Source organism: Hemicordylus capensis, chromosome 4 (assembly GCF_027244095.1).
Source record: "Hemicordylus capensis ecotype Gifberg chromosome 4, rHemCap1.1.pri, whole genome shotgun sequence".
Classification (NCBI taxonomy): domain Eukaryota; kingdom Metazoa; phylum Chordata; class Lepidosauria; order Squamata; family Cordylidae; genus Hemicordylus; species Hemicordylus capensis.
Window position 1 is genome coordinate 157,587,415 of NC_069660.1, and position 17,786 is coordinate 157,605,200.

Here is a 17,786-nt window from a genome sequence, read left to right on the forward strand (position 1 = left end):
AGCTTTCACCTATTGGAATTCTGATATAGTGTTATGATAGTTTTTGAGTGTTTCTTGCAACAAAACAACCTCCCAGGCAAGCAAGTGCAGATCTTTGTTTCCATGGGCTGAGATAAGGTTATATATATTTTTATTTTGTTCATGTCCAAGAATTTCTGCATAACTGAAGGCAGCTATGCATCAGTTCAATTCAGGCCCTTTAGAAACCATTATCCAAATTCAGTTTAGCAAGTTGGCTGGGAAACTTTAACTTTTCACATTATGTATGCCAAAGAACACAGATCAGATCATGTTTATTCTTAAGAGCTGTGAAGTTTCATGCCAGGAAAGACTGAATTTTGGGGGGGGGAATTGATATATCAGTCAGGTTCTTATACAATTAAACAAAAATTACAGGAGGTCCTCATTATCCGTGCTTGACACAACCGTGGTTTCACGTATCCAAGGACAGGTCTTCAAGACCTGGTTTCTTCAGCCGAAATATGAAAAACTAGCTGACTCCAGACAGAGCATCTGTGCGCTCTTTGGGGCCGGCGGTTACCTCTCCCCCTCTTCTGCCCCAGTCTCTGCTTCCAGGCCAAGCCACCTCTCTTCCCCACTGCCACTTCTCCCCACCACCACTTTCTTTCCGCCTTCCTGGGCCTTCCTCTGAGGCCAGGCCGAGCCCGCCACCTCTGGCCTCCATGGCCGGGCCGCTGTTGCAGCAACCAATCCTCCTGGGTGCGCCTCAGCCAATCAGGCGCAACTGCTGCCCAGCCAAGCAGCTGGGCTCTGGGACGCACATTCCAAGGCACACCCAGGATAATTAATATAATAGATAGCCGAGATTTGCCTGTTTGTGGTTCCCGAGTGGCTGGAAATGACTTCCAGTGTCTTTCCGGCTGCCATTTTACAACATGGAACCAGCTTCTGGCTCTTCTAAAGAAGCAGGGAGGAGAATATTTGCCAAAAATCTGGCTACTTTGCGGGGCATTGCTGGAGACCAAGGTACTGTGCTTTTCTCCTCTTATTCCCTCCCCCACCACAATTTTTTGGTTGGTTATTATTATTATTTTTTTTAGGGACTTAATGCCTGGAGTCTCATAGAGGTAAGGTTTCTTTATTAGTGGTTTCTGAACTTGCAGAATATGATGAGAACAGAACCCGCATGAATAAAGAGGGCCTCCTGCAGTTTTTGTATATGCAACACATAAACAACAACAACAACAACAACAAATATTTATATACTGCTTTTCAACAAAAGGTTCCAAAGTGGTTTACATAGATAAATAATCAATCAACAGAATGGCTTCCTGTCCCCAAAGGGCTCACAATCTAAAAAGAAACATGATAGACACCAGCAACCGTCACTGGAGGTACTGTGCTGGGGGTGGATAAGGCCAGTTACTCTCCCCCTGTTCAGTAAAGAGAATCACTATGTTAAAAAGGTCCCTCTTTGCCCAGTTAGCAGGGGTAAAGAAGCTGAAGCATATTTTCTGAAGGAAAGTACAGTGTTTGTTGTAATCTTGCATATACAGGAGAACCCTCAGTATTTGCGGGGTTCTATTCTCCATAATTATTGAGGATAAGGAAACTGTGAATACTGAGTAATTGAACCAATGGGATTGACTTGGTTAGGATTCCGGAGATCAGAAAAGGTGCCAAAATGGGCAAAAATGCCTGAAAATCATGGGGGAAAGTGCCCTACTGTGCCCAGTCTGTCCCCAGCTATCCAGCAATGCCCCCAAATGCTGCAATTTGCAGGTGATTTTGCCGAAAAAAATCGTGGAGGTTTTTTTGGATTTTTTAGTATAACAACCCCAAAGTGGGCAGAATTGGCTGAAAGGGCCATACTCTGCCCCCAGCTGTCCAGCAATGCCCCCCAAATACTTCCATTTGCCTTTTTAAAGTCAAAATATTCGGGGGTTTCTCTGTCTTTTAAAAAAGCGAGCCAGGAAATGGCCCCCTTACACAAAATGGTGGGCGGAAGTTACCTCAGAGGTCATGTCCACCTACCCCCAACCTGTGGATACACAAGCCAACCCTTTTCCGGCTCCCCCCCCCAATATACTGAGGTTGGGTGCCAATTACCCAACTGCGGGTATGCAAAACTGCGGATGTTAAGTCCACGATTAATGAGGTTCTCCTGTAATTGCATAGAAGGCAACTTTATGCTAGGATAAAATAGTTCCTCTAAATCTGTTCTTTCCAATAAAGAGATCTGTGTAACCCTGAAGCAGACAGCAACACAGCACCTCCACGACTGTCCACGAATGCCAAAAAGAAAAATCTTGGCTCCCCTTTGAACATTTAAATTACATTTCTAGCCTGTTTAGTTAAAAAGATTTTCAATGTATGTAATTAGAAAATCATTGAAGGACCAGATAAAATTATACAAGCAAAATAAGCCCTGTTCTCTCATTTTCAACTCTCATGAGACCCACTTATCAATTTTCTTCAATGCCTGACTCCCGGTTTACATATTTGAAGACCCCCCTGCTTGCTGTAGCACTGCCTCCTTTGGAGATTACCACGTGAAGCAGGCCTTTTCTGCTGCAGTAGGGGAATTGTGGAATGTGCTCTCTCCACAGAGGCCAGCCAGGCTCATTTTGGGGAAACATCTGATAGCTTGCAACTCATTTAATTCTCTCTAGTCTTTTAAGCAGAGTCAAATTGTACTGTTTTAATTGATTTTTTGTTTTAATTTTGATGTGATTTTTAGAAGCCATTACCAAATCTGTATTTTATGTGATTTGTAATTACCTTATTGTAAATTCTCTTTGGGGATGCAAGGCAGGTTATACATACTAGGGATGTGCAGAACCTTTTGAAGGCGGAATGTTCTGACTCTGAATGGGCCGTTCTGAGTATTCCAAACCCAGAGCAGAACACCCTTTACACTAGTGGCATTCCAGGCTCGGAATGGAACAACTGCACATGCGCAGCAGCCATTTTCGTGCCATAGGAGGGGCCTCTGGGATACTGCTGCAGTGCCACTCCTCACCACTTCTTGCAAGTATCAGTGGTAAGAAGAACTTTTTTTTTTAAAGGTACCTGCCCCCACGCCCCTCACCAGCCTGCCGGAATGTTCCATGACAACCAGCTCGGCCGATTGTTCCGGCGGAGCATATCGGTGCTTTGCGTTCTGCTCTGAGCTCAGAACAAAATGCAAAACATGTTCTGTGCACACTCCCGATGCACACTATAAATATATAAATATTATTGTTCAGGTAATGTGTCTTCAGAATGTAGTTCTGCATTTGCCAAACATTTTAAAATGGTAAGAAAATAATGACTGATACTATCAAATCATGCAAATCAGTTGCTGACCTGCACTGTATGATATATTGCTAATGTAGTCCTCAGAGATGAACATTCTGCTGCAATGCTATATCAGCTGAAATACGCTCAATAATACATTGTACCTCCCTAATTTCCCTCTCTCAGACATTTGTTGTAATTTTCAATTAGGACAATGCAGCAATGGAAAAGATTTCTTCCTGATGAAGGACTGATGTCAGTAGCCCCAAGGAGTTTAGAACTGACTGTTTGGTGATCAGATAGTCTACTCCCTTGCCTCAGTAAATCCCAAGCAACCAATTTGCTCACCCAGTTATGAAATCCACAAAGAGTGAGATAAGAAACCAGACTGAGTGGGTTAAGCAATTTATCTCTTTTTTCTTTCTCCCACCCACCCGCCCCACCCTTCTTTTTTTGGGAAGGGAAGAGATGCTCTTAAAAAAAAATTTTTTTAACCTCAAAACAGAAGTCTTGTCCAAGGATACTGCTATGAAGAGGTTTGACGAAGACCCTCTCTTCTGTTCCGAGATCCAGTGTCTCCACAGCACTACCTGGACTTAGCAAAGATTCATGAGAACGAGATTCTTTCAGCTTTGGCAAGCCACGGGACCTGTGCAAAAGGTAGGAGGAGGCAGAAATAAGACACCAGGAAAACAGGAGGTGGTTCAATAAAACGGGTTTTTTGGCCTCTCTTTTACAGTGAGTTCTGGAAATAAGATATGCCAGACAAGATTTGGCAGATCCACAAACTAGAAATATTGTACATGTTTGGATTATGTACCCTTGACAACTGACTTTATAACCCTTAAAGAAAAATACATGTACTGACATCTCTTACTAAATGCTGCCTACCTCTTTTTCAGAATCCAAAATTCTGCTGGCAACACCCTTGCCGAACCACTCAAACACTTCTCCCTAGCAACTGTATATACTTCATCCTGCTATGAAGCAAAAATGGTCTCTCTCAAGTTGTCAGATTCCTTTCCCCCACCCAAACACAAATGTCTTGTAAAGTAACAGGCAGCCATGAAAACTGAAAGCACCTGGGAGTTGGAACCAATGATTACTTGCACTTTCTCATTATCACATTTCCATCCAGGCCTTCCTCCAAGGAGCTTGCAGTATCATACATCTCCTATTTAACTCTCACAACAATCCTGTAAGGTAGGGTTGGCTGGGACACAACAGCTGGCACAAGCAGTAAACTGAAGGGAATTTGAAACCAGACTTATTTTGTGCAAGTCTGTTATGCACCTTTCTTATGAGGCAAGGCTACAACACCTATTTAGTTTAGAAAAAAGGTGACTGCGGGGAGACATGATAGAAGTTTATAAAATCATGCATGGAGTGGAGAAAATGGATAGAGAGAAAATCTTCTCCCTCTCACATAACACTAGAACCAGGGGTCATCCCATGAAATTGATTGCTAGGAAATGTAGGACCAGCAAACAGAAGTATTTTTTCACACAACGCATAATCAGCTTGTGGAATTCTCTGCCACGAGATGTGGTGACAGCCAACAACCTGGATGGCTTTAAGAGGGGCTTGGATAACTTCATGGAGGAGAGGTCTATCAATGGCTACTAATCGGAGGGCCACCTCCAGCCTCAAAGGTAGGATGCCTCTGAGTACCAGTTGCAGGGGACTAACAGCAGGAGAGAGGGCATGCCCTCAACTCCTGTTGTAGGCTTCCAGTGGCATCTGGTGGGCCACTGTGCGAAACAGGATGTGGGACTAGATGGGCCTTGGGCCTGATCCAGCAGGGCTGTTCTTATGCCACACTGTTTCTCCCCCTGCCTCTGGTTAAATAAGAACAAAAGTTATATCCTCTTTCAAAAAGTGTTGGAATTTTTTTAATAGTAAAAAAAATTCTGGCTCAGTAGCCAGATTTTGGTTATGGGTTTATTGGGTCCTGACAATCTGTTTGCCCACTACCCAGAAAGTGAAACACCCACTCCAGAAATCAAATTAACATATTACTTGCATTACAAAATAAATAAGGTAGAAAGGTTAATCTTAAAAACTATAAACATATTAAAGAATTCAGTAGGCATCTCACAAAACATGGGTTTTTTTAGTGCTTACTGCCAAGTTTATTTAATGCCTGTTACAGACTCTCCCCCTCAAGTTGGGTAGGGTACAGAGGCATGCCTTATGTACTGAGCAGCCAGCTTCTGACACACAGTAATTAAAGCAACACACTTGGGCCAGACTGCAGGAGTTGAGAGGAGAGCCAGCACTTCTGCATTTAGTAGCTGGACTCGCCCAGGGTTAGGCAGTCAAAGAGGTACTCGCCAAAGTCATCTTTGTGGGCACGAGTGCGCTTCAGGTTAGTCACATGGTCTCTCAGCTTCTTGATCAACTTCACCTCCTCATCCTGGTAGTGAGTCTCCAGGAAGTCACACATATGGGGATCGACATGGCGCATCACAATCTGGTGCATCTCCAGCAGAGCTTGGTTCATGCTCTTCTCATTCGTTGAATAGCGGCAAGCATGGCAGCAGCTCCATTCCCCCCACTCATCCTGCTCTGGTTTTTGACATCCTGGAGGACAACTCTCCCCGCCACGGCAGTTCTGGAAGGCTAGGAGCTTCTCCGCTTGCTCATGTTTCTCCTCAGACAGGTCCCAGAAGAAGGATGCAAACTTGGATATAGCCACATCATCCTGAATGAAATAGAAGCCTACGGACAGGTAGGTGCAGCTGGCTTGGAGGAAGCGGTTGACCAAGCAGTTCACACTTGCTTTGCTGTCTGCATGGTAGTTCTGGCTGGCTGGACTGGCAAAGGAATGCAGGGTGGGGTGGCCGTGACCCTGCTCTGTTCAAGCACTGTTGAAGCAAGAGCAAAGCAGCCAAGGCCAAGAAGCAGCTCAGCCTGGCATCTCACCAAATATGTTGAATGAGTCTGCAAATCAGTCTTAGCAACACAAAGGATAGAACTCAAAACAGGAGACCCAATGAAAATTAAAAGAAAAATCAAAAGAACTATAGCTAGAGCTTGAAGCCCAAAGCTAGAGGGAAAAATTGAGAAAAAGAAGAAGAGAAAAAATTCTCCTCATACTTCTGGAGCACATGCTTCATTTTCTGGTCAGTGGGCAAACAGCTGGCCAGGACCCAATAAATCCATAACTAAAATCTGGCTACTGGGGTAAATTAGAAATTAGGGATTCCTAATTTTCCTAAATTAGGCGTAGAATTAATAGTTCTATTTTTCCTTTGCATTACAGAATTACAAAAGACTTCCTGAACTGAAATCAGAAATAGTGCCACTGCCATGCACAACAGATAAACATAAAGAGTTCTCTGACTCTCAGTTCAGAAGAATGGTTCCTTTGGGTCCAGAGTAGAAGCCTTAGTCAGCCTTACTATTTTTCAACAATTCTCTCTCATGGGTTGTCATCGTCCTAGCTCATGTTGAACATAGCAATTCCTAGACATTACGTCTGCAACATGGCATCACCAAGTCAGGGCCTCTTACATTCAGCATGTTGCTGAGACTATAACTCCTATCCTGCATTGTCTTCTCCTTGATGGCATTATTATCATTTATAAAAATGTTTTTCTATACAATTATACATAATGAAGCCAAGAACACACAGATCAGAACAGTATTTCCAAAACAAAGAGCAACGAACAGTTGCCAATTTCAACTAACTCACTCCATAAATCACTTTCAAAACATCAGGTTTTCACAAGGTAGGGCTATCATCCTAGCTCTAGCCTACATGATTCTGCATTCTTCTCCATATTACAACTGACATAAGAATTAATGCCAGAAAAGTCTTTATTTAGAGACTCTTCTTCTTTTTCAGCTCACTTCTGCCTCTGACTGAGTGACCTTCTCACCCCGCTTGAAATAAATCAAGCTGATGGATGGTTGTCTTAAGGTAACATTGTTAGTGGGTGTAGATAACATGTCTCAGCAATTGTGAGCGAGCTGCATGATTGGTGCTCCCTAACTCCCTCTCCTTCTAGGGTGGGATTTCTCACCACTGGCCTTGGGCATGACTACGTTGGCAGTCATGTTAATGGCTGTTGAAACTAATGTGTGTGTGTGTATAAATAAAAATAAATTTCTTCTTCTCTTAAATGTACCCGTTGCTAATCCCATGTGTGGCAGCTGCTCACGAACTCTCTGTTTGCGACAGTGATGGAGTGTGGTGTGCTGTTCACGACAGTGGAGATAGCGACAGCAATGGGCGGGGCGGGGGAAAGAAACTGCCGGCCAAGAGAACAGCTGGGCAGTGGCCAACGGGCAGGGAGGACAAGAGGAAAGCCGAGAAGAGTTGTCTGGCCAACGTCCATAATAAAACAAATTGAGAAGAGAACTAGAGGTGCAGATGCTCTGTGCCCGGTTCAACTAGATCCCATTAAACCAGGGTTTACCCACCTGGCATTTAACCATGGCTAAGGCCAACAAACGGGAAGGGAGCGCACTTATTGTATGTATGTATGTATGTATGTATGTATGTATGTATCTATCTATCTATCTATCTATCTATCTAGTTTATATCCCACTCTTCCTCCAAATAGCCCAGAGTGGTATACATGGTTAAGTTTATCCTCACAACAATCCTGTAAACAAGGAGTGTCTTACATGTGTGTTGACCCTGTGTAATTAAGAAGTGCATTTTAACACAAAACAAACACAGTGATCTCTGCACAAACCTGAACAATGGAAACCAAGTTCATGCTTTATGCTGTAAACACTCTGGGGGGGAAATCAAATAAATTGTAGAGATTTTGAGCCTTTGGTCTTTTTTTTTTTTTTTTTTAAGGGTAAAGCAAACACAAAGAGGCCAACCATGAATTAGCTTATCTCAGCTGCTGCAGCAGGAAAAATGCCACCCCTTGGCACCACCAGCAAATAGCCCTGCAGCCATAGGTTTGTAAACAATACAGTGTCAGCTGCATAGAGTGAACAGCAGCATGAAAACCTTCATCAGCACAACGGATCTATTCCCCCCCCCCGCAAAGTACTTAATAATATTCCACAATCAACCCCAATTTGCATTAGCAGTGACTCCATAAATGCTCCCCACCACATTTAAAGCAACCAAGCAAGCTAGGGAAACTTTCCCCTCAATTAGTGGATTCCAATCATTCCATCAAGAGAAAACAGTGTGTTTTCAATATTTTGAATACTATTTTTATATTTTGAATACAGTAAATTTTCAAAACTGTTTTCAATGTTCAGAAACATATGCAAACATTCTTAAGAATCCAACTCAACTACACTACCATCTATATTTCTTTGAAACAACGGTGAGGCCAGCCCAGTGACTGGATGGAGAATACTTTGGGAGCACCACATCATGTAGCAATGCTGAAGGTGAGAGTGCGGATTCAATCAATGCCTTGCTGAGGGATCACAGGGAACCCTCCCGTAAGCCATTCTGAACTCTCTACAAGAAGACCTGGATCTAGACTTGCAGCAGGATGAGATGGGAATGATGGCAAGACAACACACACATTTTTGAATGCTTTCCTACATAAAAACACCCACAGCTGAGGTAGAATTCTGTTCCCTGCTGTGCTAGTTTTCTATTTGCAGAATTTTTTATTTTTATTTTTTAACACAGAGGGAGCATTTAAAATGGCATCCTTACCTGGAGCCTGAAATGGTAAAATCTGCTCTACCAACTTATTCTGCTGTGTGTGTAAACTATGCTGAAGAGCCAGATTTAGGGTTTTTAAAATGAGATGCGTGGAAAGCATGAAAAACAATGCATGTTTACAAATTCCAAACAAGTAGGCACATTAATTTATTGCAGCAAAAAAATCAAAGAATTCCGTTGCACCTTAAAATCTCAGTTCTTGGGGCCTGATAGTTTGTAGACAAAAGTCTTCTTCACCTTACATCTGATAAAATGCAGGGGGAGAGTAACTGGCCCTATCCACCCCCAGCACAGTACCTCCAGTGACTGTTGCTGGTGTCTATCTTGTGTTTTTTTACAATGTGAGCCCTTTGGGGACAAGAAGCCATCTTATTTATTTATTATTTCTCTGTGTAAACCGCCCTGAGCCATTTTTGGAAGGGCAGTATAGAAATCGAATTAATAATAATAACAATAATAATAAAGCAGACTTTTGCTTACAAAGGCTTATTTACAAGAAACTTGTAAAGCTTTAAAGGTGCCATGTTTCTGACTCTTACCAATCCATCAAGCCAAAAGTGATTGTGACATGATTAGATGGCCAGCTACAAACCCTGCTTCGACTAAAGGGTATTTCAGGCTTAGAAAAGGGACCTCATGCTTTTATATGACACAATAAATGATAGTTCAACAGAAGCCGAGTGTCATTTTTTGATCATTTCACTCGGGGTGGGGGGTGGGGTTTAAAAATCATTTCCTGGATCTGGGATTAGTTGTGTAACTGCTGCAATTTTTAAAGTCCAATGTCTCTTATTGAAAGTTAAAGTTCCTTCTACTGGATTCCATACAATTCAACTTTAAGTTCTTAACACATTCATTGTATTGAAGACTAATAGAAAGCAGGAAACCTTTGCCATGGTTTCTCTTCCCTTCCAGAATTGTCACTCCACCTCGTCCCCCATGAAACTATTCCATTGCTTTTAGCAGCAGTTCCCAACACTTTTTCTCCATGCCAGTAATTCAGCATGTAAACTCCTAAGCTTCAAGCACCCAGAAGATATTGGAGCAGGACCACTGGAGCAACATCCCCCCGCCTCCCCCCCCCAAAGACGTAAAATGTTAAACATTACTGGCCAAGCCATTTTTAGGAAAAGCTCAAACAGCTGGAACGGCTTGCGTTATTTCAGTCTTATCTGGGACCAGCCACCCTGCTTTAGAAATAGCTAAAGTGATAAACTGCTGAAATTTCAATTTACAGAGTATTGTACAACTAAAAGAAAGAGGGAAACCCCAGAATACTTTTGCAAGCAAATATTGAGAAAATAGTCTCAACTACAAAATTATGATCTGTGTGTGTTTTGACTGCAGTCTCTTTCATTTTGATAGCTGCTTGTAACACCACACACCTTAACCTTCAACTATGTATTCTTGATCACCAGCTGTGACTAAGAAAATCATACTAAAAATACTAGTATTATTTTTAAAAGCCAGTCTAACAAACTCCACCCTCCTCAATATTTCCCCCCAAGTGCTGCTAAGGCAGCCGCTTTTTGCCTGACCTTCAGAATCCGAGAGAAGTTAACTGTAAAAAACAGTGGGGACTGATGCAGAGAACCCTCATCCATTCCAATCTTAGGTCTCCATCGCAAGGAGATATTGGGGGGGGGGGGGAAGGGAGAGAATACACAAAGGAACAGGCACATTAGCATAAAGCACAAATTGTTATACACAGCTTGTATGACTAATTTTCCACATAGCAATAACTTATTCTAAGTTATCCAGCACACCTACATGAAGCAATTGTACAGCCACCTAACTGTGCAGCCCCAAATCATAGCGGTGCCATGTGTCCTGATCCCCTTAATCCTCCTCCTCTTTGGCTACATCTCAGAAGAGGAATTCCTTACTGCAAAGGCAGCCATGGTCAAATCCAGAGGCAGACAAGTTGCAGTTGTTTATATTCTAAAGTTTGACAGATGAGCCTCCTGGAAGAGGGAGGACAAACCACTGGGCAGGAGGAAAACCTCTCGGTCCACTCAGACTAAAGTCATCATCACCCTCTTTCTCCTCTCCATCTTTCACATGCTGTATCCTGCCCCTCAGGTGACACAAACAAGGTTCCTGGTGTGTGCCCGGCTCACTCAGCCCTGAGTCTGTTGCCATGGTGCTGCATCTATAAGGAGATTAGAGGTAGAAGACAGCAGGGAGAAGCAGCAGCGGCGGCAGAGCTCAGGGAGTGCTCTCTGCAAATGCAGTAAAGGTGACCTTTCAGTGCAGAGAAATAAGTTCCCCTCCCTCTCCTTCAGCAAGTTAACCAGACATTAGATCTGAAAGAAAGAGGGAATGAGAGGGGGAAATTGTGTCAGCTTTTGAGTGGTCTTGTGGGGATTAAGTTGGGGTAGAAGAATGGCACATCGGAAGAGCCCTATTTAGCTTGCCTTACATATGATCCTTTCTCCATTGAGAGACACTTACCATATCCCACCATGCAGGTTAAATCCTCTGCTGACATCTGTACAGATTCCTATGTAGACACCCCATGTTCTGAATATAGTTTTCTAGGGCTTCAGAGCCACTAAAATGTGAAAAAGTTCATTTGTTCAATACTGAGGTGGAGCCTTGAGTACAAGAATAATATATGTTTTAGATATAGCTTGTGTGCATTTTAAATGGCTGCTTTCTTCTTCATTAGTTATAGTGACAAATCCTTTTTTTTTTAGTTTAGCATATTGAACCACAGTGAATACCAAAGGCCCATTTCAGATTTCAATGACTTTCCATGTGAATCAGTCACCAATGCTGCTTTTAATTATGATTGTGTGTGTTTGTTTTTGTTATTTTAGTAATCACTTTGATATTAAGATGTATAAGGTGGGATATAAATCTTTTAAACAAACAAATAGATGTATGTTTGTCTCCATGTCATCACAAACACATTCCAGTGACAGTTTGCAGTAGAGTAGAAAAAATAGCATAGCAGCGGCCAGGTGATTTGGTCTATAGGGACAGACAAATTGTTCTCAAACATATGGAGCAGCAACACCACGTGACTACTCTCACCCATGATGAAATCCAAAGTTAGCACCACAAAGTTTGCATTCAACTTCTTAATGATACACATTTGGACAAATGTTAAGTGGGATCAAAGAAAGGTGAGCTCTCTCCACTTCCTTCAGACTGCTGCTGCTGGTTCTTATTAGGGATGTGCAGAACGTTTCACGGTTGGAACAATCTGACTCAAATAGGCCATTTTGAGCTCAAAACAGAACATCCTTCAAATAAAGGGTCTATTTTGAGCTTGGAAACTTTTTGATTGGAATGTTTCAGGTATTATGAGTGACATTTTGGAGGGCTATTTTCCCCTTGCTGATTGATTTTCTGGCACTGGCTTCTGATTGGCTTGTGATCTCCTTGCTTCTTGATTGGCTTGCTATCAGAGAAATCAAGTGTTGTCATGGGCAACTGTGCCCCCATTGGCTGGGAGGGGGAACACAAAAGGAGCAAGTTTCAAAATGTATTCAAAGGGACTGGGAGGCAGAGAGAGCTCTTATAGTCTCTTGAAGAGGATACATCAGTAGAGGAAGGAAGGAATCTAGGAAAGTTTGATTTTTTGTTTTCTTCTTTCAGCACCGAGTATAATATGCTACTATGATTATCTGGCTTTGCTGCATCTCAGATTGTCAAAGGTAGAACTTGGTTGCCTGCTTTCCTTGAGTTGCGGTTTGTTTCGTTTGTGAAATAGTGTTGTGGTGAGAAATGGACAGAGGCAGCTGTATGTGTGTGTGTGTGCACGCGCAATTTAAATCTTTCTTGGTAATTGCTGTGATAAGCTCCATGTCTTGCCTTGAGCTGAGACTAACTTGTGTTTCACTCATTGCTCTGGTCTGCTCTGCAATCTGCAGAGGTTGAGAGCCAGCGTGGTATAGTGGTTAGAGTGCTGGACTAGGACCGGGGACACCCCAGTTCAAATCCCCATTCAGCCAGGATACTTACTGGATGACTCTGGGCCAGACACTTCTCTCTCAGCCTAACCTACTTCACAGGGTTGTTGTGAGGAGAAACTTAAGTATGTAGTACACCGCTCTGGACTCCTTGGAGGAAGAGCAGGATACAAGTGTAAAAAATAAATAAAATAAATAAAGGTGTACTCAATCAAAATGTGGCTGAAGTTGCTTTAGTTGAGCTTATGGCTATGCTTGCTGTAAGGGTGCTGTTGTGGCAGCTGTTGCAGTGCTAGGAAATAACACAAGGAGTCATAATTATATGTGAGAGAGGAGAGCAACTTGTGCCAATGATGTTACTGCAGCACAGGCACTGTGGCTGGCAGTGGATTCTGGGTTAGTGATTCTTTTTTGACCATTTTTGGACTGTGTTTGAAATGTGTCTTCTATGTTGGGAGGGTCCCTTTTACTGTGTGCTTCTGCAGTGTTTTTCATGCCCGGGTTGCAAAATGCACTGCACTCTGTGAGTGCAGCTTGTTCCAGCCATAGGCAGCAATGGGGAAACTCAAAACACCCCATAGTTGCCCATGGGTAGCTCCTAGGGACACCAGAGTGGGTGGTGTGGTAGGGCATGATGGGTACTACCTACCACCAAACCAACCCGCAAAAGAAGTGGGCAAATTTTAATCTTTCCCCAAAACTACCAGAGGATCCTATGGGATTCTTGGGGAAAGGTTTTTTTTTTTTTTAAAGCACCTGCTTGCCCATTTCTTTTGTGGGTTGTGTGGTAGATAACAGCCATCATGATCTACCACACAACCCATTTTGGTGTCCGTAGGAGCTAGCTATGGGGAACAATGGGGTGTTTCAAGTTCCCCATTGTTCCCTATGGCCTGAACATGTGAATCGTTTTGTGTTTGTTCCATCAAAGACGGCTGTTTCTACAGAACAAACTCAAAACGTTTTGGCCATCTATGTTTCGTTTCGACCTTGAAACAAAACACAAAATCTGTTTTGTGCACATCCTAGTACTTATGACTGAAAGCTTCTCTTTATACAAACATTCTCTTGCATGTAGAAAACAAGATGTCCCCCCCACCCCCCAAAAAGGGTTCTGCTCTAGCCTTCTATGTTCAGGGAACATGTAGGGAGGAACATTCAGCCATGCGAGTTTCCAACTGTAGCCTGAAGTGGTTAAGCCCAGACAAAGGCTGACTTCCACATTGAGGGCTAGGCCTATGTTTTAAATTGCTGTGATAAACACTTTATTTATTTATTGGCCACTTTATATCCTTCTGTTAGGTGCTGAGGAGAGAGCCCTTCCAGTGTGGGGAAAGATGCGGAGACATCTGGATTAAGAGGGCGAAGTGAGCAGGTCAGAATCCAGAGAGGGCTGACAGACAAGGCAGGTCAGGGGTGGGGCGATGGTCAAAGGAAACCGGAAGCTGGACTAGCAAGACTTGGGAAGCTGAGGAGAGGCAGGCAGAGATAAAAGGAGGAGCAAGAAGGATAAGGATGCACACCCACAAGTGGCTTGTTGCATAGACAAGGAATTCATAGGAGGAGCACATTGATATAAAATAAGAAAAAGACATGATGAATCAATCAGGAGGAGGAGGGGGTGGTGTGAGTACAAGAGCCAGTAAAGCTACTTGAACTCAAGTGAATCACTGAGCCCAGCATAGGAACAGTGGATCTAAGGCAGGTATAGGCAACATGTGCCTCTCCAAATGTTGCTGAACTACAGCTCCCCAGGTATAATGATCAGGGGGTGATGGGAGTTGTAGTTCAGCAACATCTGAAGAGCCTCATGTTGCCTACCCCTGCTCTAGGGGCTAGGTTCTAACTCAGCTCCCAGAAGGTCTGGAGTCTGAGTCCACCCTCTCATTAGTTCTGAAAGTAGCCCCTGGTCATATTTTCCATATCATACCAACAATCCTGCTCTAATACCCATCTACAGTTGGGAAACCGGGGATGTGAAAATGGTTTGTCCCAGGGCGCAACTGTATATTCCATTTCTAGCACTCTTAAGTACTACACTGTTAGACCACATAGGCAGGAAGCAGTTGTAACTAATGCTAGCCTGCCCTCACAGCTCAAGTTGTACATGGCCATTGCTTTATGAAAGAGCTATATTTCTAGAAAAATAATAATTTGGTCCTACCACAACACCGACATCCCATCTGATATTCTAGTCCAGTAATTAACAAAGAGGCAATTTGCCCAGCCTCCCTGGCGTAGTGCACACAGATAAATCAAAGTCACTCCACTTGTTTTCTAATGATCAGTGATGATGGTAGATTAAAAGAGCCTTTCCCGTATTAGAGACGAAGGTATTGGAAAAATGAGTGGCGCTTAGTGTCTCTGCGAAGAATGTGGTTAATCACCAGGAAGGAGGATTACTGTAAACAGGAAGATCATGCAGGCGCATAGGGTGGCAGAAAGGCTCTTTGGGGGCTGGGGATGTTTGCACAGATCTGTTTCTTCTCAACATTAGCCACCCAAATCCCTATTTCAATTACACTTAACCTGGATGATTAACCTTTTCTCTGCTCTCCAAGTGCAGCATACAGTAAACCGAACAGAAGGGTGTTTTTGGCTAGGGAGACCTAACAGCCCAGGATGTTGTCATGTTAATTCCACAGAGTAAGGCAGAGGACAAGTATAGATAACATCTTTCACTCTGAGAAGTCTTTTGTTGTTCCACAGATTATTGAACTATACCGCTCTTCCTCTGTTTGATACAAGCATTTTTGCAGAGCTCAAACACTGAAATCCTTTACATGATTCCTTTTGAAGCAAAGGTGGTGTCTATAAACACAGTACTGTAACTATAACCTTACTGTTAAGTGATGGTGCTCACAAATCCAGGCTGCTCCAGGAAGATCTTTATTTTGCCTAGAGAACTAAAAAAGCCCCTCAAATATTAAATAGTTGCCCAATAGGGCATTTTTATAGTTGCCCAGGGCATTCAATCGTTGTCCAACAGGATATTCTAGTGCCAAGCAAGCCTTGGTTGGGGAAAGGGTTAAAAATCAAATTGTTCTCTGCTTATGAAGCTTTCCTCCTGCTTTTGACCTATTTAAAAAGCCAGACTCCAGAGTGCATGTTTCAATTACTGCGATTACTATGGGGGTGGGGGCTTTGCTCTTAAAAATAACTCATAAGAATCTGAACATTCTCAAAAGCAAACACGGCATAGGTACCAGCACTGAACTAACAAAACCCATGATCTAATTAGTCCAATGCCTTATTATACAGAAGAATCAAAAGGAAGTTAATTATATGTCGTATTAGTTCAGAATCCGATTCTTCTCAGACTTAATATACCTGATGAAAAACACGACATCCTTTTAACTCAGTTACCCTCTTATTAGGTGTTTGCTTTCTTATGGCTCCCAATATATTTTGGTTTGTCCAAGGTCAGTGTAATTCAGTGGACAGGAAGCAGGCCATACCTAGGTTCAAATTTTACCTTGGTTTAGAGACTCACTAGGCAACCTTTGATAACCTTTTAGCCTCCGTTTTCTCATCCACAAAATGTGAATAAGACATCTACCTTGCAATCTGTGAACAAAATTGTGAAGCAGTTTGCACTAGGGCTGCCCTGAATGTTTGAAGGTTTCTGTTTCTGCTGAGAAGGTTGCCAGGGGTGTGTGTGTGGGGAGAGGGGAGAGACAAGTGAAGATGTTAATGAAAATCTTCTACTTTCCATTCTTTCATGCTTTTTGTGTCAGTTCATGTTTCCTATCTGCTGCTACTGGGGTACCAGTTTTATTTTTAACTTGAAAGAACTTCTTCATTACATAATCCTAGCCAATTTAGAAATATGTAGTGAGCATGACCTCATGGCACCACGTAATAAAACCGATTTGGTCAAGTGTTAACATCACTGAGGGCAAACCAAGGCCTTATTGTCCTCACTCTGAATGGGGGTGGAGAGAAAGAATCCAGATAGCCCTCCCTGCTTTGCTGTGCTGATAGATTCATTGTTTGCTAGAGCTGCACAGCAAGCTTTTTTTAAACCCTGACCTATTCTCCTAGGTATGTACAATTGCACATTAAGATGCACACACCACTGAAAGTAATATTGTAGGGAAGGAACTATATTACTCTCAATGGGACGAGCATTTTGATGTACAGTGCCCACCCACATACTGTGGGTGGTACAGTATGGTATCTAACTAACTAACTATATTGTATCTAACTAATGTGGTATAGCAGTTAGAGTGTTGGTCTCTGACTGGGAAGACCCAAGTTCAAATCCCAATGCAGCCATGAAACTCACTAGGTAACTCTGAGCCAGTCACAACTCTCGCTCAGCCTACTCACAGAGTGTGTTTGTTTACAGGTTTGATATTTATTCTATTTTTATCTCTGTTTACAGGGTTAATGTTTATTCTTTTTTTATCCCATCTAATAGCTCTGGGCAGTTGTTTTCAGGATGCAGGGCTCCAGGAGCAAGAGTGAGATAGAAATGTTAAGAAAGAAAAATTACTGAATCAGAGAGAAATCTGTTAACTTAGGTATCTGGACATGTTCTCTCTCTTCCCTGACCCCTTGAGAACAGACTTGCACCATTTGTAAAAGGGTACCCCCCAACAGCCAGAACAAGAGGGCACATATTGTAGGAAGTTGGGCATATTCACAAAAGGCTCCCTTCTCTTTTGGGCTCAGCACCAGTTCTAAATGGTAAAACTTATCTTTCAACAAACTTGCTGGGGAGTCTTAGTCTATTTCTGTTCATAACTACCAGAAGGAATTTGGGAGCTGTTGAGATGAACCCTAAATAGTCTGCACATTTTTACTAAGCAAGCACAAAAATATTTCTAACTGGCATTAATTTCATAGACACCACACCCTGCTTGATTTCCTAAATACCAACTGGCAAAACACCCCCATTGGCAAATGTTTCTGCAGGTTTAACTGCTTTTTTACACAATTCAATTTTTACTTCAAATGTGTGAGAT

At 42.7% G+C, this 17,786-nt stretch overlaps 2 protein-coding genes across 10 annotated transcripts in view; both read right to left on the minus strand.

The window, feature by feature from the left end:
• The window catches only part of RASAL2 (RAS protein activator like 2), a 358,844-nt gene that overhangs the window by 52,018 nt on the left and 289,040 nt on the right, over positions 1-17,786 (minus strand). For all 9 annotated transcript variants that reach the window (XM_053249711.1, XM_053249709.1, XM_053249708.1 and 6 more), the window contains one exon: positions 3,736-3,889. In XM_053249711.1, coding sequence (XP_053105686.1) covers positions 3,736-3,889 — 154 coding nt within the window. The remainder of the gene's footprint in view (positions 1-3,735; positions 3,890-17,786) is intronic.
• LOC128322079 (ferritin light chain, oocyte isoform-like) lies at positions 5,349-7,302 on the minus strand. Its single transcript, XM_053242788.1, has 2 exons — positions 7,269-7,302; positions 5,349-6,096 (listed from the first exon to the last, which is right to left on the minus strand). Exons 1-2 carry the CDS (start codon positions 7,300-7,302, stop codon positions 5,528-5,530), a joined length of 603 nt encoding a protein of 200 aa, XP_053098763.1. The 3' UTR covers positions 5,349-5,527.

What these genes read in the sequence shown, in the direction of transcription:
- LOC128322079 (XM_053242788.1), bottom strand. Translation starts at nt 7,302, where the DNA reads ATGACTGCCAACGTAGTCATGCCCAAGGCCAGTG. An exon ending in AGTCATGCCCAAGGCCAGTG is followed by an intron (nt 6,097 to 7,268) that starts GTGAGAAATCCC and finishes GTGCTTGAACAG; the next exon opens with AGCAGGGTCACGGCCACCCC.